Source organism: Lactuca saligna, chromosome 5, assembly GCF_052625555.1.
Source record: "Lactuca saligna cultivar CGN05327 chromosome 5, ASM5262555v1, whole genome shotgun sequence".
Classification (NCBI taxonomy): domain Eukaryota; kingdom Viridiplantae; phylum Streptophyta; class Magnoliopsida; order Asterales; family Asteraceae; genus Lactuca; species Lactuca saligna.
This window is the reverse complement of record NC_136421.1, coordinates 201031891-201055479: the sequence shown is the minus strand read 5'-3', so window position 1 is coordinate 201055479 and position 23589 is coordinate 201031891. Positions and strand designations below refer to the sequence as shown.

The window sequence follows — 23589 nt, the reverse complement described above, 5'->3', positions numbered from 1 at the left end:
CGATATTTTATTTAAAAAAATTGTTAAAAAAACAAAAACAAAACAAAATAAACCCACTTTAAATGCTTGTATTTTATCCCAAAATTCACATGTACCACATAATATTTTTCTACAAATGCATAAATACTTCCAAAATAAAAAATCTTAAATTCATTTTCTTTTTCGTAAATGAATAAATACTTCCGAATGCATAAAAAAACCTTATGTATCTTGGTGTTTTAGTTTTCATTGATTTGGTATTCGGTATAAGCTCTATTATCATAGCTACCGGTTAATTTTAGTACTGCATGTATATGTATATTTTTGAAGTCTTTTTAGGAAAAAATTTTACTTATCTTAACAATTTTCGTAAAATAACAGTTCTTACTATCAGAGATGCAGAGTTTAGTTTTTATGAAAATATCTCTTTTTCAACATTTAAGTACGTTATGATTTAGGGATCAAATAAACGGTTATTAAAATTAAATGTTAAATTACGAAAATACCCATAGTCATTTACCAATTGAACCCTAATACCTTTTCTCTCTTCCCCGCCGTCGACCCTCACACTCTTCTAGTTCGTCTTCGATCACCGTCTTGCCGGTTGTCTCCATCGTCAAGCGTCTCCCTGGCACTCCGTGTATTTGAAACAGGTATGCTTTTGTTTCGACACTGCCATAGATCTCTTCCGATGGATGTTTCTCATTTCTCGTTTCGGATTTCTTCGTTCTTGTCATTCTATTTGAAGCTGCAAGTGTTAAATGTTCTTTTTTTTTTTTACTCTTTGTGATAGTACCTTGAATTCATAGTCAATACATGAAAAATAAGTGATCTCTGCCGGTGTTAATGAGATTTTCCAATGTGTAAAATCTAGTTTTTGTCTATTGCATGGGTATGAATACCGTGGATTCATATCTAGGTGTAAGGATTTAATTGATCCCTTTATCGATTAAACTAAGTTGAAGATAACTAAGAAGGAATTAATTGCAATCAATCTTAGTGCAAATTTGTTTCGTTATATTAGTGGGGGTTTGACAAAGCTTAAAATTTTAGTTTTTAGACTTATTACCGGTTCCTCTTTAAAGAAATTGACCAATATAGCCCTCGCCCTAACGTTAAACATCGCCTCCATCTACACACAACGCCTCCGAATCGAGTTTTGTTGCTTGCGTTCTCTTCCATCGCTGCTGCTTCTGTTGTCGAGCCATCCCTTCCCTGCTCGCCGCCGGTATCCCTCTCGTCTCCACCGGCCGGAGATCGTCGCAGCCCAAAAGGTTTGTGCTTTTTCCGTTCTCTTTCCGTTTTCTTTCGTGTTTGTGTTGCTGTCTCCAATTGTCGATTTCTCTTGCTGCTGCTGTCAATTTTCTCCTTTCTCTTGCTGCTGTCAGTTTCACTCCAGTGCTGTCGATTTTTTTTGTTGTCTGAATTTGTGTTGTGTTGATTTTTTGGTTAGAATGGGTGCTGTCGATTTTTCCTTCTTTTGCATCTGATATGAATCTGTATTGTTGTCAATTTTTTGGTTATCTGGATTTGTGTTGTGTTGATTTTTTTTCTTTGAATTTGAGCTGTCGATTATCAATAAAATTCTGAATTTGAATCTGATATGAATCTGTGAAATCAGATTTGTGATTCTGTGTATATGTTTGCGTTTTTGTCTGTGCTTCAATTATCAATAAAATTCTTTAGATGCTTACCTTGAATGCAATTAATACGAGTCAAATTTAGGAAGATCAGAATTACAATTGGATAGACTGTTAATCTGTTATTAGACTTCATATTGTAGGTTAGCTTCTAGAGTTAAAGCTCAAAAACAACGCCTTCCAATCTGTTAGACTTCATACTGTAGTAGGTTAATTTTACAGTTTTAGCTCAAAAACATCACCTTTCAATCTGTCCTTACAGTTGTATGACATGCTATCTTGGACTTATTTTATTGAACGACATGTGGAATTGACAATGGCTTCATAGACAATATAAGAGGTTCATTTTGAGAATCACTTTATATATTTTTTTTACATCATTCTTCTTACATGACTAATATCATTTCAATTGTACAATCTTCTTCTAGTATAATACAATGTATGTATATCCTTAGCTACAAGCCTTTCATAAAATAACAACATACTTTATATATATTAAAATAAGATGTAATGTCAACTTAAGCACATTGTTATTTTTTATAACCTTATATTTTTTCCCTTAAATAGACTACCCAACTTCTATTTCTACTTTTTTTTTTCTTTTTGCAGGTATCGCGAATGGGCTATTTTTAATCAAGTTAAAAAAAAAAAAAACCGAAAGATTATCCATAAATAATCAGAAATGAGTTTATTTCTAAAGCTTAGGCACCATTTACCCCATGGATTTCACACACGTGCTCCAATAATTTCCCTCAATTCCATAAACTCAACATGGTTGACCAGAAACTTCAGTCAACCCGCAAAACAAACACAAGAACACGAAGAAGAAGAAATAGAAATCGACCAAAAACGTCTCCCAACCGATTACGACCCCACAACATTCGATCCAACCGAACACCGGAGCCCACCAACAGACCGTGTTTGGAGACTCGTGGACGAGATGTCATCACTCACATTACTCGAAGTGGCCGAACTCTCTTCAATTATGATGAAAAAAATGGGCATGAAAGAGCCGCCGGTGGTGGCGGTGATGAAACCGGGTGCCGCCGGTTTGGCCGCCGCGGGATCTGGCGGTGGGCAGGCGGCGGCTAAGGAGGAGGTGAAGCCGGAAAAGTCGGTTTTTGAATTGAAGTTGGAGTCGTTTGAAGCGGCTTCGAAGATTAAGATTATTAAGGAGGTTAGGAGTTGTACGGATTTAGGGCTTAAGGAAGCGAAAGAGTTGGTTGAAAAGGCACCGGTTGTGTTTAAGAAAGGGGTGAGTAAAGAAGAATGTGAGCAAATAATTGAGAAAATGAAAGGTGTTGGTGCTAAAGTTGTTATGGAGTAGTGAGGAATATGATAAATTTGAGGTGGTTTTTTTGACATTGAAACATTTTTTTTGTTGTAGGGTTTAGTGGCGTATTTGTAGTTGATGTGTGCTTGTGAACCATTTCTAAAAGGGGGAATTTGGATTTTTTTTTTTTTTTTTTTTTTGGGACCCTTTTGGGATGTATGAAAGCGCAAGATTTAATAATGTGATATGCTTGTTTTGAGGGGTTGTTGATTTTGGTAGAATTTGATGTAATTGGATTTTGAGATTTGAATACTTTGAATTCCATGTTTGATAGATAAATATAAGTACAAGACTTATTTATATATTTAAAATGAACAAAAGTATAATTTTTTCTGTATATGTATTACTGAATTCCAAACCATTTAGTCCCATGCTTGTAGATCAGTGTTTTTTGGATCTCGGTATGGACTATGATTTGGTTTTCATTTTTCATTTGTCTTATTTTGTAATCATATTTGATTTTGATAGATTTTATTTTATTATAATAAACTAGTAATAATTCGTTTTTGAACGCTTGACAAAGTGAGACAAGTTACCACATTGGAGTTTAGTAACAATTTTTTAATTTTATTCTATGTAACAATGTTTGTTTTTGAATATATTATACTCTTAATTTAGGTGTCGTAAAGTTATTATATATTTTAAGCTTCAAACTGAGTTATTCAGTGAAAATTATAGACAGAAAGTTATAAATTTCACATACAAACTTTTTAACAATCATGAGAACATCTAGTCTACGATGATGGACCGCAAAAATCTTTAAAAAAATTAAAAAAATATATTGGCTCACTTAGATTTTTGCAGTTGTTGGCCTGCAAAAAAAATAACTTTATTTTTTTTAATTTAATAAAAAATCACATGTTTTTAGTTTTATAAAAAAAAATACAGCATTTTTGTATGTGGTAACATGCAAAATCTGTAAAAAAAAATCACAAACCAACTAAATTTTCGTAATCTATGGTTATTATAATCATATTAAAAAATTTAGAAAATTTGACTTTTATGGTGATTTCTTTTGTTATTATTGTTTTATTTTTGCTTTTAATATTAGGATTTATTTTTAGATAAATTATAATTATTACTTTATTATTATTTTTTTTTGTTATTATTGTTTTATTTTTGCTTTGAATAGTTATTGAAATGGTCTCCATGGTTTGTAAAAATTTCACGTTAGTTTCTATCTTTTTTTTATGTTAAGACCGTCATAAGGTGTCATTTTGTTGTGTTTTTGTCCCTAATAGGCATGAAAAGACTATATTACCCTTTGTATTTTCTTTTCTAATTATTATTATTTATTAATTAAAAAATAAATTAAACTAATTTATAAATAAGTGGATCCAACTACTCCACTCACACCCATTCTACACACATCCACCTCTAACAACCTCCCCACTGTCCACCTTCGGCAACCCCATTCAACCACCACAATTGACATCGAACAACACTTCCATTCAACCCTCCAAAGTCTTATTTCTGGCCAACGCACCAAAATCATAAGAATTTAAACTCTCTCTCTCTCTCTCTCTCTCTCTATATATATATATATATATATATATATATATATATATATATATATATATATATATATATATATAATCACAATCATAATATGTAATCAAACCAAACCATTCTCCCCGTCAAACCACTACATCAGCTTCAAACACCACTAACTTCACTATCAAACATCGTTACCAACTACTACACCCTACCACTCTTTACAAAATCAAAACGAAACCAAAAGAAAAATCAAAATATGTATACAAAACGGAAACCTAGCATCAAAGTATTTTCCAGAAATCATTCCAAAAATTAAACACAAAGTTTGTTTGTCAATCTTTTGGTTATGTGGGTTTCAAGAAATCTCCCGATCTGTCGATTTTATGGGTTTCGGTGGCTATGTGCAGAAATATAGGTGACGGAGGGAGAGTAGTGGTTCAGGAGAGGTGACAATTTTTAGGTAAAATAAGAGAGATGAAAGTAGGTTCGAGAGGTATAGGGATAAGGTGACGATATGGCAGCAAAGTGAAGATATGACAATGAGGGATAAGGTGGGTTTTAGATCCACAAGTTGTCTGCTCCGACGAGATCACCGGATGCAACGACAACTCTGATAACATACAAAATCTTCATTAGTTACATCACTATTTATAAAGTGCATACCAGTCATATGTAATCAAAACAGAATAGGCCTTCGAATAAGTGACCTTAACTCCAAATTCACAAGGAACTGGGGTAAAGCAAAAATTCACAGATTCTAAGTCTATAACATCCTAGTTACATATAACCTTAGTGTATCCACTTAGCAACTATCAACTTAGTAATGAAGATCCTTTTTAGTTCTAAAGTAAGTAATTATAGTAACACAAAATACCCCTATGGTATTTTAGACCTGGATTCTGTTATAATGTTCTCATTGTAGTAGTGTTGGTAAGTTTTTAGACTTGTTGACACATCACAACCATTCTTGGGCATGTGCTAATCACTCCTCGGAACAACCTAGTTGATCAGGCTATGCCACTCCCACGACTGACCATACATCCCCGAGCTTACCTGTGATATTCAACAATCGTAATACTTTTGTTCTTGTCATTGTGACACGGATTTTAGTATGAATGCAAACACGTATACTTTGTTAAATATTTTATTATTTAAAAGTATAAACTCGTGGTCAGTGTATTTTTAATCCCATTGTATTTATAGTTAGTATATCTTTTATGGGTTGATATACCTAATTCACTATAAACAATGCTCTGTTACCAATCTGTCACACCCTAAAACCGAGAACGGCGGAAACGTTCTGGGGCGGAGGATGTCATGTAATGTATCACAACAATGCAAAAGTAGTAAACAAGCAACAATATCATCCATTGCATTAATAGTATAATTTTATTTACAAGTGTGTTCTTTCATAGTATAAGACAACATAACGAACAATCAAAATAAAAGAGGAGTCTAGATTTCTCCGTCTTCACAAAACCTGGTTGTCGTACCTATCTATTTGTGACCTGAGAATACAAGTTATTTTGAAAGCGAGTATCAGCAATAAAGCTGGTGAATTCATAAGTATTAGTGCGTCTTTGATTGATAATACTGGAAAGTAAAGACTTGTAAACATTTGGAAAAATTTTGTATAAGTATGAACTGTTTGAAAGTAGTTGAAAACATTTGAACACCTAGGAAATCCCTATGATTTCTATTAGTATAAAAAGTAGTCTTCTACCAAGACCTAGCTGTTTTGAAAGTAGCCTTCTACCAAGACTAGACTGTTTTGAACGTAGCCTTCTACCAAGACTAGACTATACGCCTATTGATATTATTTTCTACCTCATCAATTATGTGAATGTGGCACATGGTAAAGGTATTAATAATATATTACTCGGATTTTTAATTTGTTTGCAATTATCGTATGCAAAGTGTAAGTACTGTAGTATTTGTAATAAGTGACTACTTTGTACTAATTTGCCTTAATTGAGGGTTAAGGTATAATGTGGTGGCTAGAACCTGTACTATATGCTCTCTATCAGGAGATTCTGGGAACCAAACATGATCCTGCACTTCTACAAGCCGTGAACATCCACATTACTATGATCATGTATACACAATATAATTATCATAATGCAGAGTGATTCATTGGTATAGTTAGATCCTGAACTTGTTCCATGCTATAGCACTTTGTTATGTTAGCTCTGTTATCGTGTATTGTAAGTGTAATCGTGTAAGCGTATCTATGTAAAGGTATTCATGTAAGCGTATTCATGTAACATGTAATGTATTAGTATAGACTCATGAATGAACTGACTCTTGTGTGATTCCTTGTACTTGGAATGGTAAATAGTATCTCCTAACTACACCTATTATAGTTACTAGTGACGTACGAGTATAACCGGGAGTATAACTTTGCTACCTAAAGGTACTGAACTGACTCAGGGAACCTTTATACCTATATATGTATACATGATATATAATTAATATTTAGACGACATTCGGACGAGCAACCGATGCCCTAAGGCCACATCCCAACGAAAAAAAAAGAAATAAAGCGAGCTAGTCGTCCTAAGTCCTTTAAACATTATTTATATAACTATACATATCTAGGCATAAATTTTACAATATAAAAGCACAAACGAAGTTTTTAAAACCTTTGACAAGTTTAATACTAAGGAAGGATGACTTGATGTCAGTTTATAAAACGATTTGAAAGAATTTTGTTTGATAAGACAGTTTAAGTATAAGGAAAACCGTTGTTTGAAAACACATTTGTAACAGAGTTTGAAAGGAAACTTACAGTATGTAAGATAGTTTGATAAAGAGTTTTAAACATGTAAAAACGTTTAAGAAAGTCATTTAAAGAAATCTATTTGGTAAAATAGTTAACGTATAGTAAATCCATTTGCATGCTAGTTATTAATCACATGTGATTGATATAATAACTAAACATGATTCAACTTGTATCCCCCATAAAGCGTTTATAAACATTTAAAAGGTTAATTAAGGGGTATGAACTCACCTGCAACGAGTGGATCGGATGGAAGTGTCGGACACGTGTTCGGTGTCAAGTGAAGACTTAAACACACACAATGATCCTAATAACATATGGTCAAAGTGTTTGGATGTCATACCCCCAAACCTGAACGGCGGAAACGTTCGGGGGCGGATGACTTCATGTGGTAACGTAACAAATGAATACATAGTAAAGAAAGCAATACAACCATCATATATATAATTGAAAGTTTACATTTGTCAAAAGTTACATGTTCAAATCCAATTACAATATGATGTCAAAATATGAGATTAAACTGGCGCCGCAGCATCCCTTCATCAAAAGCATAATGATACCTGTAGTTACTGAATCCCTGGGACATACAAGTAATTTTGAAAGAGTAGATCAGCATTTAAGCTGGTGAGTTTCATAAGTATTTAATGACAATGTTTGTATGAAATGAAATATCTTGTCCTTGTTTGTTTGTGTTTAGAAAATCCTATATTTTCTACTAGTATAAAAGTAGTCTTCCTTCCAGACCAAAGTTTGTTTCCAAAAATGTATGTAAGTGTAAAAATAACCAATACGTTTGAAAACCTTGTAAATCAATGTATTTTTAATACCTCCTGTGAGTTTTATAACCATACTATTGACTCGGGATGCCTATACACAACGTTCTTCAAGCGTTGGAATGTTATGACGTTTGTCACCCCAAATGATGGACTGTAGCTAACAGTCAGGGCGCGGGTTGTCAAGCCCGTATAAATCTATACACAAACACCATGCTCCCCCTCCAAGGGATTCTGGTATATAATACAGGACTTGAAATGTGTACTCGAACGTACGTGAAGTTAATGTCTCACAGAACCGTAGTATAAACACAGATTTACGTGTTAAAATGTTCATTTGCTATTGTATATGAAAGTGATTTCTTGAAAATCATGTTTCTAGTATGTAAAAGTTAGCAATATCCTCATAAAACTATACCTATTATAGTTTTCTAAAAGTGTGCCTCGTTTATTTTAGAATATCTAGAAAATGAACCACTTGTTATGAAAGCATATATTTTTGTAGAGTCTAAAATAGACACATATACTTTAAATCTAGGAAAAATGTTTAGCTTATACATGCACTACAACAATTTATAGTTTTAAAGATAGAATGTTATTGTAATATAATTCGTATACGGGAGTTTCCTATAAAGTTTATAAATCACATATGACTCTACTTAATAAAAGTGTATAATAATCTTTATATATATATATATATATATATATATATATATATATATATATAACACCCGATAGTAGTCGTGTGTTTTACTTGTATTTCTCCCCCCCCCCCCTTAGAAAGCATATAAAAGCGTTTAGAATATTTAAAAATGGTTAATTAAGGGGTATGAACTCACTTGAAAGTTTGAAGATAGCGAGATGGAAAAAACTGGGCAGAGTTTCGTCTCGGGAAACGGATTTTTCTCGGGGTTCTCGGGAATCTCGGGAGTAAAATCGACCTTCGGGACTTGCACAAAATGACCAGGGCTTCGGGGTAGTGCGGGCACGGAAATCGAGGCAATATCGTGAGAGAAATGAGAGGAATGGGGTAAATTTTTCGGAACCCTCACACCTCTATTTATAGGAGGCTAAGAGGCCTCGTTACGTGGGGCGTACGCACGTACGCTGGGCGTACGCGTACGTCATGCGTGACCGAGTCCTCGACTGCCTCGGAGCTCGGATGGGACGGGTTGGTAGTTCGCACAAACGCGACGTGGACGATCCGAGGCCAAGGTCTTGGCGTACGCGGGGCGTACGGGGTTACGCGGCGCGTAGCTCGGATGAGTACGCTGACTCCCCCTTCGGATAATACCGGATTTTTAATTAAATAAATATATAATTTATTTAATAAACTTCAAAAATTCATACCTTCATACGAACTCCGTTTTCGACGTTCTTTATATCCCCGCGAAGGTGAGACCATACTCTACAACTTTCGTTTAGATTCCGTTGGCAAATTCTGAAATTATTTTTATTATTTATTTATAAAATGTCGTGATTAAGAAATTTCTTTAAATAATTCATAACTTCTTTATCTGACGTCGGTTTTTGCCATACTTTTTACCGCTGAAATACCAATGTCGAGACCTTCGATTCTCGTTTAGGTCATTCCGGCCAAAAGTCGCTCGATCTCCGATTCGAGTTTTTAGTTGTCTGATGCTAAGCCGAATTTGGAAAAATCTTAACTTCCATATACGAAGCCGGGTTTGGGCATTCTTTTTACGTACGATCCCGGTCTAATGATATAAAACATAGTAGGTAGTTAAATAGAAACTTTTTGGACATTTTATTATCAATGTTAATTTTATTAACTCAAAAGTGGTTACAATACTTGACCTATTAGGCCATTACAAAGAGTTGAAATATCGGGTTGTCACATTGGAGGCTATTGGGTTGCAACAAAGGAGTGCAATGCCTTATACTGGAGTTTATGGTCAATGGACCATGTATTAAGGAGTTTGCGGCCCAAGGGAGTTTATTCCTAGCCGTAAACTCTCAATTGGGTCACCAAATGAGGCACAAAACTATTATAACTTAAGTGGTTAAGTGTTCCAAGGCTTAAACAAGAGGTTGGGGGGGTTTAAGGTCCATGAATGGCCTTATATGGTGTTTACGGCCCTGGGACCACTTCCCCATGATTTTATGGCCTTAAACTCATGGTATGAAGTACCAAATCATGCAATGAAGTCCCTAGTTCAATGGTATAAGGTTCTATGCTAAGTTCCAAGGCTCACTAAGGGGTTAGGGTGTCATTTGCACCCTTAAAAGGGGTTTATGGCCCAAGAACATGTGTTGGCCATAAACTCCTTGAATCCTATGATTCCGTATGTTTTCTAAGCCTTAAACATGATAAAACTAGTGTACAATGAGTTAGAACAAGAGTACTTACGATCTAGGAGCTTGAATGGTCGGTTTTGGCCAAGAACACGAGTGTGTGTTCTTGGTGTTCTTGGTGGAACTTGAAGATCTACAAAATGGAATGATTTCACAGATGAACTCATGTAAGATTACTAGTTTATGCAAGATAACAACTAGTTAAGACAATAAGCTTACGACTTTTGAAGATCGGGGACGAAGATCGGGATGATACTTGAGAGGATTTGGGCCAAGAGGAGGAAAGGAATGAACAAAGTGGCCATAACTTGACATTATGGGAGGAGTTTACGGCCTACATGGAGTTTAGGTTCGTAAACTCCATGGTGGTGGTCATGAAATCCTGGTTAAAATGTTCCGGACTTGTTCTTTGAGCTATGGATTCAGCAGATAAACCCCGACACTTATTCCTTAAGTGTACAAGGTTCAAAACGCTCAAATAAACTCCTAATTGTGCTAAAAGGTAACAGCAATGAGTTTGACTTTTAATGAAGTGGTTGACTGAACTGGATTGAAATTTCGGGTTGTCACAGTAGTGGTGTTGATTATGATGACGAATGCAGAATATAAAAGATCTAGTGAATCATTTTAAGAATCAATAACATTAAGAAAACAAGAGAGTAAATAAAGTTAGGTTTAAGCTCTCATTAGTTTTTTATAGAAAGAGTACAAATGGGTCTTGCTATTTCTCTCTCTAAAACTAATGCTCTCACAAATGTTTTTTTTACATAAATGAGTGCCTCTCGCTTTCTATTTATAGGGAATACAACTGATTACACAATACAAGAGGGTAAGCACTAATTACATTCAAGTGTGATTTTGCACCCTAACATTACAGATGATAGTGGTTGTGGCCTCGTTTCATGTTAAATGGACGACTCTCATCTGCACCATCTGTTGGATTAGGTGTCTAATCCAATAACCAAATTGGTATATACTTGAATTAAAAATTCAGTCCTTTTGGGTTGCCCAAAAATCTAGTAATTGACATAATGACTTTTTGGAGAGAGATGTTGATTTATCGGTTTATTATATGATTAATAAATATCAATAATTAATTTATCAATATATTATGATGTTAATATATATTAATTAGAAATAGTATTATTTAATTTATAATTAATCAAAAATTAATTGGAATTAATTAAAAGTATAAGGACTAAAGGTGATAATGTTCAAAAGTTGAGCATTGAGGAATTCCAGAACCTTCCCATTTGGAGGAGGGTTCTAAGGTTTTTTTTGGAAGCCTTAGGAAACCTTGGGGAGCAAGAAAGGGGATAAGGGTTATCCAAGGAAACCTGTCTTATCCTAGCATCCTTACTCATCTATATAAACCCCTTATAGGTTCATAATTTCGGCTACCCTATTCTAAGAGCCTTAGAGCCGAAATTCGTTCCCATCTAATCTCTCCTCTAAAGTCTTCTATTGCTAGGGTTTGGGTAAGAGGCATGGGATTTCTAGTGCTTGCTTTCTAAAGTTTGATGAATAAGGAATTGTTGATTATTTACTATAATAATCAAAAGGTATGTAAACCCTAAAACTCATTATGAAATTCAAAAATAGTAGAGTACTCCTAGGGTTCTTGATGTTCAATTGTTTGTTGCAAATCAATAGTGAAAACATAGATCATTTAGGTTGCATTTGAACTTAGGGTTAAGTTTTTCCGCCACATATTTTTTGTAACCTATAAAATCTATCAGTGGTATTAGAAACATTGCTTTCATTGATCTTGCACAAAATTGAATAGATCAAAATTAGGGTTTATAGAAACTAAACCCTAATGAGGCAATTTTCGAAATTTTAGGGTTCTTGAAACCCTAACCTCCACCCTTAGGTTTTTGAAATTTGATAGGGTTCTTGAAACCCTAGCCTCCTTAGCCATTTTCGAAAATTGAGGAGCCCTTTTTTGGGTTTACATTATTTCCTTATTTGTTATTTTAAAAGTCTTAAAATTTGAACAATTAAAACCTGATAAACCTTAGCTTATTTTAAATAATTAGGGGACTTAGGATTAGGAGTAAATTTGAATTATTTTTGTATTTGGTTAATTATAAATAATTATTTAATCCATAATGATTTAATTAATTTAATTAATTGTTTAATTAATAGATAAAGATAAATCACAACCGGTTAATATTAATTAACTTAAAGCTTTTAATAATTAATATTTAAACCACATATTTTAAAAGGTTTTAAAATATACCTGATAAATCCTAGCCTATTTTCACTAGCACGCCTCATTTACAAAGTCATACTATAAGGGGGTATAAGGAAGCGACCTATATAATGACCGTCATTGGGTGTCCACTCTTACCCACCGCTCCCTTGTATGGTGGAGGGTCGTTAGCTGAACGGGTTTGATAGGACATAATCTCATTAATAAATATAATGATTCAAAGTACTAGAATTTTCTTTATAAAATCTCACTATAGTTACTTTAGGAAAAATATGAGATGTATGCTAATATATTAAAACACACATCATACTTTAATATGTCATTAGTGAAGCGTGTATGGTTAGTCGGCACACTAATATGGTCTTAAAAGAGAAATGATGGGCATCTCGAAAATTATCATTGTTAATGGAGCGTGTATGGTTAACCGGCACATTAATTTGAGATGATAAGTGACATCGAGGGTACCAAGTGGGGTTGCATGGTTATTCACATCGTGTGTGACATCCTCAAATTTCATGGCCATAAAAGACCAATTTGTTTATGCTTATTTAAAAATTAGAAGTACCCTTTTTGAAGAATAATATTGCAGAATTTGTTCCCAAAAATATGATAAAGATATTACCAAATCATTTTCGAAGAAATGTAATTTATATTAAAACATTAGGATGTCATCATCAATACAAAAACATAAGCATAATGAAATATTACAAGCCTTATATTAATTAAACTAGTGGCCTAATACTCCTCGAATCTCTCAGCAGAATGTATCTTTCATATCACTACCTATGATAAAATAAACTGAGTGGGTCAGGTTGGGAAACCTGGTGAGTACATAGAGTTTTCAACCCACAATAATATAATTAATATGTTTAATCATCAAAAAATTAAATCAATTTCTCATCCCCATTATCTTCTTTATTCTTAAGGATCTACCATAAGGATCATCTATGCTGACAATACTAGTTTAGGGATTCCTCCATGATACTTGTCAGTAGTTTTTTTCTATATTTATTCCTAAGGATTTATCCTAGGGATCATCTTCTTTATTGATGGTATAATTTTAAGGAGTCCTCCCACAATATATGTCAATGGGTTTTAGAGCACATTTGAAGAACACATGGTTCACAAACACGTACAGGTTGTGTGTTTGCTAGCGTTTCACCGGACTATCTAGAATAGTCCATGGTTATAATCTATACATTGCTAGATGACGTCATCTTTAAAGTCAAGGCCTCTCATCATCTATTTCAACTTTCATCTCTCATCATATATATCATCTTTCTTCACTCATCATCTATATCATCTTTCTTTTCTCATCATCTATATCATCTTTCATCTACTCATCTTTACATAATATATTTATAGGTGTAAAAATACATACACGGTTTAAATCAAGTAAAATGTGTATAAATCGTTCATCTAGCATACATATGAGGAACACAAATAAAAGGCACATATAACATGTAATTATCTTAAATACTTCATATCTATATGTAAGATGAAAATAATTATGCACTCATTTGTTAAAGTCATGACTCGAAATTCGGACAGCGCTTTGCTTATAGCAACTGTACTTTCCTTTGACATAACCTAGTATCATTATCACTAAGTCTTAGTTTAATATTTATTGCGGCTAATTATTAGGCTAGATTCATCATTAATTTAAAGTCTACTGATTTATAGCTGATAAGGGACAATCGGGTAACATAATATCATAGGTAGGGTACGTTTGGTATATACAGTATAATGTTTGGAAAGCCCACTTTAAACACCTTACTAAATCTAGCCTTGTCATCATCCCCATAAGTAGATCAATCAGTATAACAACTTGAAATCATTGATAAATCATGTTTATAGGTTCATAATAATGATAATGAACTTAAACATAAGTTATACTTAAAACACAACAAACATAACTCAACTTATAGGTGGTTTAGCGAATCTTTTTTATAGTTTCATAATAACAATATTGAATTTAAACATAAGTTATACTTAAAGCACGGTAAGCATAACTTGACTTATAAGTGGTTTAGCAACAAACTGGATTTTTGGTAGGCAGAACTTCTAAACCGAAAGCTATATTTCTTGGGGATTTATGACACTCTAAAGCTTCACCAATAACCCTTAGGAAGTTCTAGAACAAGTCATGGGGACCTTGGTAGGGTTTTGGAAGAGATTGAATGAAGATGTGTGAAGAAATTTGTGAAATTCATGCTCAATTTATAGGCTGCCAGGGGGCCATTACGTTAGGAATACTCCAAATGACGTTGGGCATAATGTGGGCCAAGTGTTAGCATTAGATGGCAAGTCGTGGGGATGAAGGGGGTGCACAGTGTTTAGCCGAAATTAATTATCTTGTAAAATTCATAACTTTTGCATACGAGCTCCATTTTTTACGTTTTTTATATCCACGCATAGCTATCGACGAGATCTAACTTTCATTTAGACTCCTTCTTTTCTCTCCTCTAAAGTCTTTTATTGCTATGGTTTGGGTACAAACCATTAGAGACACGATATTTCTGAAGCTTGATCTAGAAGTATTTTATTGATTAGTTACTATAATAATCTAAAGATATGTAAACCCTAAAACCCTTTATGAATTTCAAAAATAATAGAGTACTCCTAGGGTTCTTGATGTTCAATTGTTTGTTGTAAATCAATAGTGAAAACATAGATCATTTAGTTTGTATGTGAACTTAGGATTAAGTTTTTCTGCCACATATTTTTTTGTAACCTATAAAACCTATCATCGTCATCAGCCATCTACACCATCAAACAAATATAATGGTTATGGTTTCTGGTAAGAAAGATCGTTATCGATGGTGATTTCCGACAAGGAAGAAGGAGGTGGAGAGTTTGGGTGAGGGGTTGAATCGATGGAGTATGTATGCAATAGGGAGGTTAAAAGGTTAAGTGGGCCCCACATATATTAAAACATTTTGAATAGATTAATAATAAATGACACAAATAAAATAATGAATAAGTGTATTTTGGACATTATAAATCAATTTAGGACAAAAAACGTAATAAAATTATATTATATGGATGATACGAATGCAAAGAAAACTTTAGGGGTCAAATGTGCAATTTTAACAAATCATAAGGATGATTTCAATAATTCATAATTAAGATTTATTTTTGATAAATTATAATTATTAATTTAGTCTTTTGCGGCTTTGATTGATGGGCCATGGATTTAATGGTTGATTGGGATAGGAAGAGAGAGTATGCAAATGATCCCAATGACCTTTGAAACTATGTACTTTCGAAAGTATTTTGTCACATGGATCAACAAAGACTACACCTACCATATTTATGAACACTTTTATCTCACAACTATTTTTTTCATATTTCCCCAAACTTAAAACTTTCTAAATTTAGTATGTTCTCATTTGTTTGATCAAATGAGTTGTAAGCACTACGCATATTATACGTATCTTGTTTTGTCAAGTGATGTTGTTTTATTTTTAGACAATTAAAAAGAATTCTGAATTTTGTATTCTCTAAATGTTTTTCTTGATAATTATTAGAACAAATAAAAACATCTAATTATGCAATCAAATTCACTTATGTCAAGTTTATTTTAAGCAACACTATTATATATTTCAATTCAGTTTTACGTAAAATTTACGAATGAAAACTATAAGTTTTGGGGTCTTGTTAGTCAAATTAAGTTAAATTATAACTTCTAATATATATGTATTTTAAAGTGTTGTATTGTATAACTCTATAATGCATAAATTGTTATTTATAGTAAAAAGTTATTGTGTACGAATCACTTCCCATATATATATATATATATATATATATATATATATATATATATATATATATATATATATATATATATATATATATATATATATATGTATATATATATATATAGGGAAAAGTGAATATACCCTTAAGTGTATATAAGTTTAGGTACCCAAACAAACTATAATACATCATTTTTATTGATATATTTATTATAATGTTCTTAAACTTCAACGTTAATTTGATTTACTTTCAAGATATTCAAAATTTCACTATTATCTTTCTCTTAAATCACATCTTTTTGCCAAACATCTACTAGGCTATATATATTGTAGTTGAAAATGAAAATTATGTAAGAGGTAGATAAATATGTAATTTACAAAAATCTTGGAAGTACATCAAGTTAGAAGTTAAATTATAAGAATATTGGACAATTAGAATGTATTATATGATACAAAATGACTTGGTATGGTGAGTTTGGGTACCTAAGCTTATATACCCTTAAGGGTATACTCACTTTTCCCATATATATATATATATATATATATATATATATATATATATATATATATATATATATATATATATATATATATATATATATATATATATATATATATATATATATAATATTAATCTTTGTCTTAAATAATTTCAACATCATAATGAATATTGAATAAACATTTATTAACTTACAAACTTAATTAAATTATAACTTCTCTTTATATATATATATATATATATATATATATATATATATATATATATATATATATATATATATATATATATATATATATATATATATATATATTAATCTTTATCTTAAATCATTTCAACATCATAATGAATAAACATTTATTTTTATAATAAATGACCGATTTAGTTTGTTAGGAAAGATATTTAGTAGTGACGATTTTGACTTGTTCACTAAATAACTCTAATACTAAACTTATTTTTGTTGTGTCTAACTGTTTGGCCAATTAGGCTTATTGGTTCGAATCCACCGTCAACCACGTTTGGAGTTAAAAATATGGTAATAAACTGGACGCTACCCTAAACCTTAAAACCAAAAAAAATAAGGATGTGTACAAACACTATCTATAAGGATAATTATTATTAAATTCTTACAATGTTGGTTAATACTAAAATTCTTTCAAGACCTCGTCGAGTTTAAAGGTTGTAGGCAACGAGGGTAATATTTTTCATTAACAAAGTGAATGAACATATTCTGATATGTAAAATAGATTGCAAAATCGAAACTTGATGAAAAAACACTCTTTTATAATATATGCTCATAAAATGTTGTAACTTTTCATATATATATATATATATATATACACTAATGTTTGAGCTTGTTTTCCCATGGCTAAAAGTCAACAGAAAATTAAAGGTATGTATGTGACGATTTAGTTAGGTTATCCGCCGAAATTGAACCAAAAATCATTACAATTAGTTAATATATTTTGGTATCAATTGGTTATCGGATAGTATTTGTTTCGAAATGGGATTGAAGTTAGGTCCCACCCTCATCCCCTCTTGCATTTTCTACATGAAATTTGACCTTATTATATGCTTTCATTTGACAAATACTAAATCAATCATCTTTCGTCTCAACTTCTTCAATTTTCGATACATCCACTCATTGTTGTAAAAGTCGCCGAGTTGACCGATTACTCCTCCGAGTACTCGCTACTCGGCCCCTTACCGAGACGAGTTACAGAATCCCGAGTACTCCGTGATCGGCCCCTTTACTGAACTGAGTAATGTTGTAAAACATGGTTAACTCAGTGATTAATATGTATAATATACTTAATGATTTATTATTTAACACACACATGTGATTATTACTACATATATTTTTTTAATTTTCACTAATTATTCAGGAAGTGAGACAGTTATATGTTTTTTAGCAGGGCCGGTCCTGAGGATTCAAATACCCAGGACGAGGCGAATAAAAAAGGCCCTTAGACCTTAACATGTAACGAATTAAATTTCATAAACTAAATTTTTATTAAAAGGACAATAAACTTATATCAATAAACATAGCAAAATCATAGTATTTTAATAAGTAATTACATATTGTAACAGCTAACCAACTATCCGTGAAGCTCTTCTAGCATTCTTGATTGCAAATTGGTTGATCAAATCTTCGTAGTCTATACTCTCTAAGAGTTCGTTCTCGATAGATATCATCGCTAAACCGCTAAGTCTTTCTTGGGTCATTGTGGAGTGTAAGTAAGATTTCACAAACTTCAATTTTGAAAAACTTCTTTCTGCAGATGCGACCGTTACTGGAATAGTCAACAATATTCTATATGCAATGCATGCATTTGGGAAATAATCAAGTTCTTTCAAAAACTTCAAAACATCTATAGGGTTGCTAAATTCATTGGTTTTCAATGTCTCAAATAATTTCAATTCCGTATAAAGTTCCTCGGCATTAATATCCGATCTTTCTTCAAACTTGAGTGCATTTTCAAGACGATGACAATACGACTTAAGATCTTTATCTTCAATTCCTCTCAAATTATGTGGAAATAAAAAACCAAATACTTTGTCATATTCTTTGAATTGTTCAAATCTTGTCTCAAGAGAAGAAATGGCTTGATCAACAATGTACAAGAAATAATTGACTCTGAAGTTCTCTTCAGGTGTAAATGAAACTTCTTCCCTACTTGAACTTTCATCAAATCCTTTTTTCCTTTCAATCAAACGTTTTTGTGGAAATATTGGATTGATACCCATTTCAATAGCAATCTCCTTAGCTTCAACAATCGCTTTTGAATAACCAGTTTCTCTATAATCCTTGAAGCACCCAATCAATTTGTTTATTTCTGTAATAGCATTTTCAAGATGCATATCCTTTGATTGTAACTTCTTACTTAAAATATTCACATGGTTTAGTACTTCATACCAAATAACAGTTGATACCAAAAATTCAAAGTCACTAAGTTCTTTTTCTGCTAGTGAAGTTGCTTCACTAGCAATTGCAGCATCATTATCATTTTCTCCAACTTGAAGTAAAGCTTCCCGGACATCCACAAGTTGCAGTTTAATAGCCTTTACACTCTCAGCCCGACTTTCCCAACGAGTTTGACACAATGACTTAAGACTCCAAAATTTAACATTATCTTTCAAAATTTCCCACCTCTTAGTAGAATTTGCAAAGATAGTATAAATGCGTTGGATAAATCCAAAAAAGTTTTTTCCTTTAACACATTTGTTAGCCATATCACATAATGTTAGATTGAGAGAATGGCAACCACAAGGAGTGTAAAATGCTCTAGGATTTATATCTAAAAATCTCTTTTGCACTCCTTGGTGTTTTCCTTTCATGTTTGCTCCATTATCATAGCCTTGACCACGCATATCATCAATTTCAAGACCAAGAGACTTTAACTCCTCAAATGTAATATCAAATAATCCTTTTCCAGTGGTATCATCAACATTCAAAAAACCTAAAAAGGACTCTTCGATAGTAACAGAATTATATGATAACTTTAAATACCTCACTATTATAGTCATCTGTTCTTGGTGACTTGAATCGGGAGTACAATCAAGTATAATTGAGTAGTACTTTGCTTCCTTTATTCTCTTGATAAGTTCTTTTTTAATTTCTTGAGCTATCAAAAGTATTAGTTCATTTTGGATCGTGTGGCCAAGATAATGCACATGAAGCCCGTCATTTGTGATCCGCCGTACGTGCTCTTTGATAACCGGGTCAAACTCTTCCAACATTTCAATGACACCCAAAAAATTCCCATTACCTATTAAATATAATTAACAAATAAGAAGTGGAATCAGGCATCTTAATTAAGAAAAAGATATTTGGTGGAACTAGAACAAAAAAAAACAATTTATAGTTACCTTTTTTATACAACTTTTCATTGGATCCACGAAATGCTAAATTATGTTTAGCAAGAAACTTCACGACTGCAATGATTCTCAAAAGGACTACTTTCCAGTAATCTCTTTCTTTCTTGAATTGCTCGTATTGAACTTTATCAATTGTTTCGTTCAAGTTCAATCTTTTACGCATATCAAACCACTTACTCCTATTTGTAAGACGATCCAAGGAAATTTCATGTTCTTTAACCCTAGTGGTAACATGATGCCAATCTGCATAACCTTCACCATCCAATTTACCTTTCGAAATCCCTTTTCTAAATAATTTACAACATAAACAAAATAATTTGTCTTGCTCTTTTGAATATACTAGCCATTCTCTATCACACTTCTCCAAATTTGGTAAAGTTCTATTATATAAAGCTGCGGAAAATCGTCTACCAAATTTATCATAGGGACCATACGTAATACTAGTATCTCTTTTAGGACCTTTCTCGACCAAAAGTTTAATCTCATCATAATTAAGTTTTTCCCACCTTCTTGGATCACATATATCAACAAGCTCTTTAACATGCTCTTGATTTTCTACCTCTTCTACTTCTACTTCTTCATGCTCTTTCTCTTCAACATGCTCTTCAACATGCTCTTTAACATGCTCTTCAACGTGCTCTTCAACAGGTTGTCTATAGATAAATTTATCTAGGGCACCCGCGTCAACCTTTCTCTTTTCTTCATCTAGTTTTCTTTTCTTACGTTTTTTACTACCAGATGGTTGTTTCGACTTCATCACTAAAAGTTCAACATTTAACAATCAACATTCATTCAAATTTCATATACCATTCAAGTATAAATCTAATAAAGTGATTATGATAATCTATTCAATCAAGTATATTAGTATAAAGACATAAAGTATATTAGTATAAAGACATAAAGTATAAATCTGATACATGAATGTTGAATGAAATTGACTGAATTCTATTATTCTAAATCTTGATAAGTGATAACATATATAATAATATAATATATTCTAGATTTCTTGTTTTACTGTAAAAAGAATATATATATATATATATATATATATATATATATATATATATATATATATATATATATATATATATATATATATATAAACTAAAATCGTAAAACTCTAATCTAATTTTGCAATGAAATACCAAATTACAACCAACAATAAACAATTTTGATACCAATTCTCAATTCTGTAAGTTCAATTCGGGTTTGAGTGTTTGATTGCAAAATTAAAACCCTTTACATGGTTAGCAATTAGTGATTGATTAAACACAATCAGAGGGTAATTCCTATCGATGGTCGTCGACTCGCTGGAATGTTGGATTAAGCGCCAAGCTTGAATAATCAATCGCAATTGGCCAATCGCTTTTGCCTTCTTTTTGCCATTCGTTGTTTGCGTGCGTCCCAAACTCAATTCATTGATCAATTAATTACAAATGTGGACTGGACAAGTTGATTTATGGACTAATTACAAATGAAGGTAATTCCTATTTGTTTTTTGCGGCCTGCACAATTTTACATTCATGGGCTACTCTCAATATAGTTAAAAAAAAATGGGCCCCATAAAAGAATGGGCCCTGTGCCTTAGTCCTGCTTGCCCCTGGTCTTCACCGGCACTGTTTTTTAGCTTTTGTGTATTCACATATATTTAATTTTGTTATATATTTCAATCAACTTATGATTTTAACTTATGATTTTGACATATATAATTTCCCTAAGAATATTTCTATAAGAATTACCGAATTCGAGTACTCTCCGAATACTCCTGGGTACTCGCTACTCAGTAGTCAGCCGAACAGATACCGAGTAACGAGTTCTACAACCTTGCATCCACCAATCGTTTTTTCTCATCAATAAATTGTAATCATAAATCATCACCTTCATTTTTTTGTCCAAAACATAACAAAAGACTATAAAGGTTAAAATATGATAATTTTACAAATAAACAACAATAATCATGCAATAAAAGACTTGACGTTGGTTAAGGTGAGCTTCATGTTCTTTCAATTAGGCTCTTGTTAACACTCCAAGCTTTGGAGTTCCATTTACTTAATCTCTTAAATGATCCCTTTCAACTTTTCCAAAAATACCTTCATCTAAGGTTTAACAGTAAGAAACAAAATGTTAGATTTCTTCATATCTTTGGTTGCATAGATATGTTATAATTTTACTAATATGTTTATAGCAAAAACCTAATGTATGGTCACCAATTTTAATACAAACAGACCTAAAAATTTACATTTTTGGTCTATATTTGAAATTTTGTTAAAAATTTGGTCTAGAATTTACACTTTTTGCTAGAATTTCTAAATTTTGTTACGAATTCATTTTAAATGTAGTTTTAATTTTTTACATCTTTTTTTTCTTCAAATTTTTGTTTCAAACATGTTTTTTTTCTTGATAAAATCATATTTATAAAAAAATATTTCCATATAAAAATCTTCTTTTCTAAATGAAAATATTTTTTAAAACATTTTTGTATACAAAATACATATTTATAAAATTAGGTATGCATATGAAACACATATTTTCTAAAAATGTATGCAAACATGTTTTTAAATAAAAATTGTATACAAAACATGTATTTTATAAAGATGTGTATTTTGTATACAAAATACAAAATACCTATTTATAAAAATAGGTATTTATATGAAACAAGTATTTTCTAAATATATATACAAACATGTTTTAAAAAACATTTTTGTATAAGAAGTACATATTCAATATAAAAAACATTTGTATATGAGACACGTATTTTATAAAAACATCTTTGTATATTATTTTATAAAATACGTGTTTGTATAAAAAAAACAAAATACGTGCTTTTATAAAATATATTTTTTTGCTTTATAAAATCATATTTATACAAAGAAAACATATTTTCACATAAAGAAACCCTTCTTTTTTCTATATAAAGACATTTTCTAAAACATTTTTGTATACAAAATACCTATTTGTAAAAACAGATATTTATATGAAACAAATATTTCCTATAAATGTATACAAACATGTTTTTAAAAGCATATTTGTACACGAAACATGTATTTTATCAAAACGTCTTTGTATGCCATTTTATAAAAAACGAAATACGTGTTTTTATAATATATATATATATATATATATATATACATTTTTTTTCTTTATAAAATCATATTTATACAAAAAAACATATTTTCACATAAAACCCTTATTTTTTCTATATGAAAATATTTTGTTTGAACATTTTTATATACGAAATACATATTCATGAAAATCGGTATTTATATGAAATAAGTATTTTCTACAAATGTATGCAAATACGTTTTTAAAAACATTTTTGTATACCAAACACATATTTTATATAAAAATTAAAACATTTTTTTATTTGAGACACATTTTTATAAAAACGTGAATACGTGTTTGTATACCATTCTATCAAATAT

At 31.5% G+C, this 23589-nt stretch overlaps 2 protein-coding genes across 3 annotated transcripts; one reads left to right on the top strand and one right to left on the bottom strand.

The window, feature by feature from the left end:
- The first annotated feature begins 486 nt into the window (after nucleotides 1–486).
- Nucleotides 487–3151, top strand: LOC144998520 (ribosomal protein L7/L12 domain-containing protein). 2 transcript variants are annotated; one of them, XM_078958264.1, is made up of 2 exons: nucleotides 487–632; nucleotides 2229–3151. In XM_078958264.1, exon 2 carries the CDS (start codon nucleotides 2302–2304, stop codon nucleotides 2944–2946), a length of 645 nt encoding a protein of 214 aa, XP_078814390.1. In that variant the 5' UTR covers nucleotides 487–632; nucleotides 2229–2301; the 3' UTR covers nucleotides 2947–3151. The 2 variants fall into 2 exon arrangements, with proteins under 2 accessions (XP_078814390.1, XP_078814389.1); XM_078958263.1 differs by lacking the exon at nucleotides 487–632 and adding an exon at nucleotides 1004–1253.
- A 15228-nt stretch (nucleotides 3152–18379) lies between these two features.
- LOC145046141 (uncharacterized) lies at nucleotides 18380–20924 on the bottom strand. Its single transcript, XM_078994445.1, has 2 exons — nucleotides 20159–20924; nucleotides 18380–20058 (listed from the first exon to the last, which is right to left on the bottom strand). Exons 1-2 carry the CDS (start codon nucleotides 20922–20924, stop codon nucleotides 18380–18382), a joined length of 2445 nt encoding a protein of 814 aa, XP_078850571.1.
- Nucleotides 20925–23589: the final 2665 nt, after the last annotated feature.

Excerpts from the sequence above, each read along its gene's own strand:
- LOC144998520 (XM_078958264.1), top strand. The coding sequence starts at position 2,302 with ATGAGTTTATTTCTAAAGCTTAGGCACCATTTACCCCATGGATTTCAC.
- LOC145046141 (XM_078994445.1), bottom strand. The coding sequence starts at position 20,924 with ATGAAGTCGAAACAACCATCTGGTAGTAAAAAACGTAAGAAAAGAAAA. Across the intron at positions 20,059-20,158 it reads TGAAAAGTTGTATAAAAAAG|GTAATGGGAATTTTTTGGGT; the intron begins GTAACTATAAAT and ends TATATTTAATAG.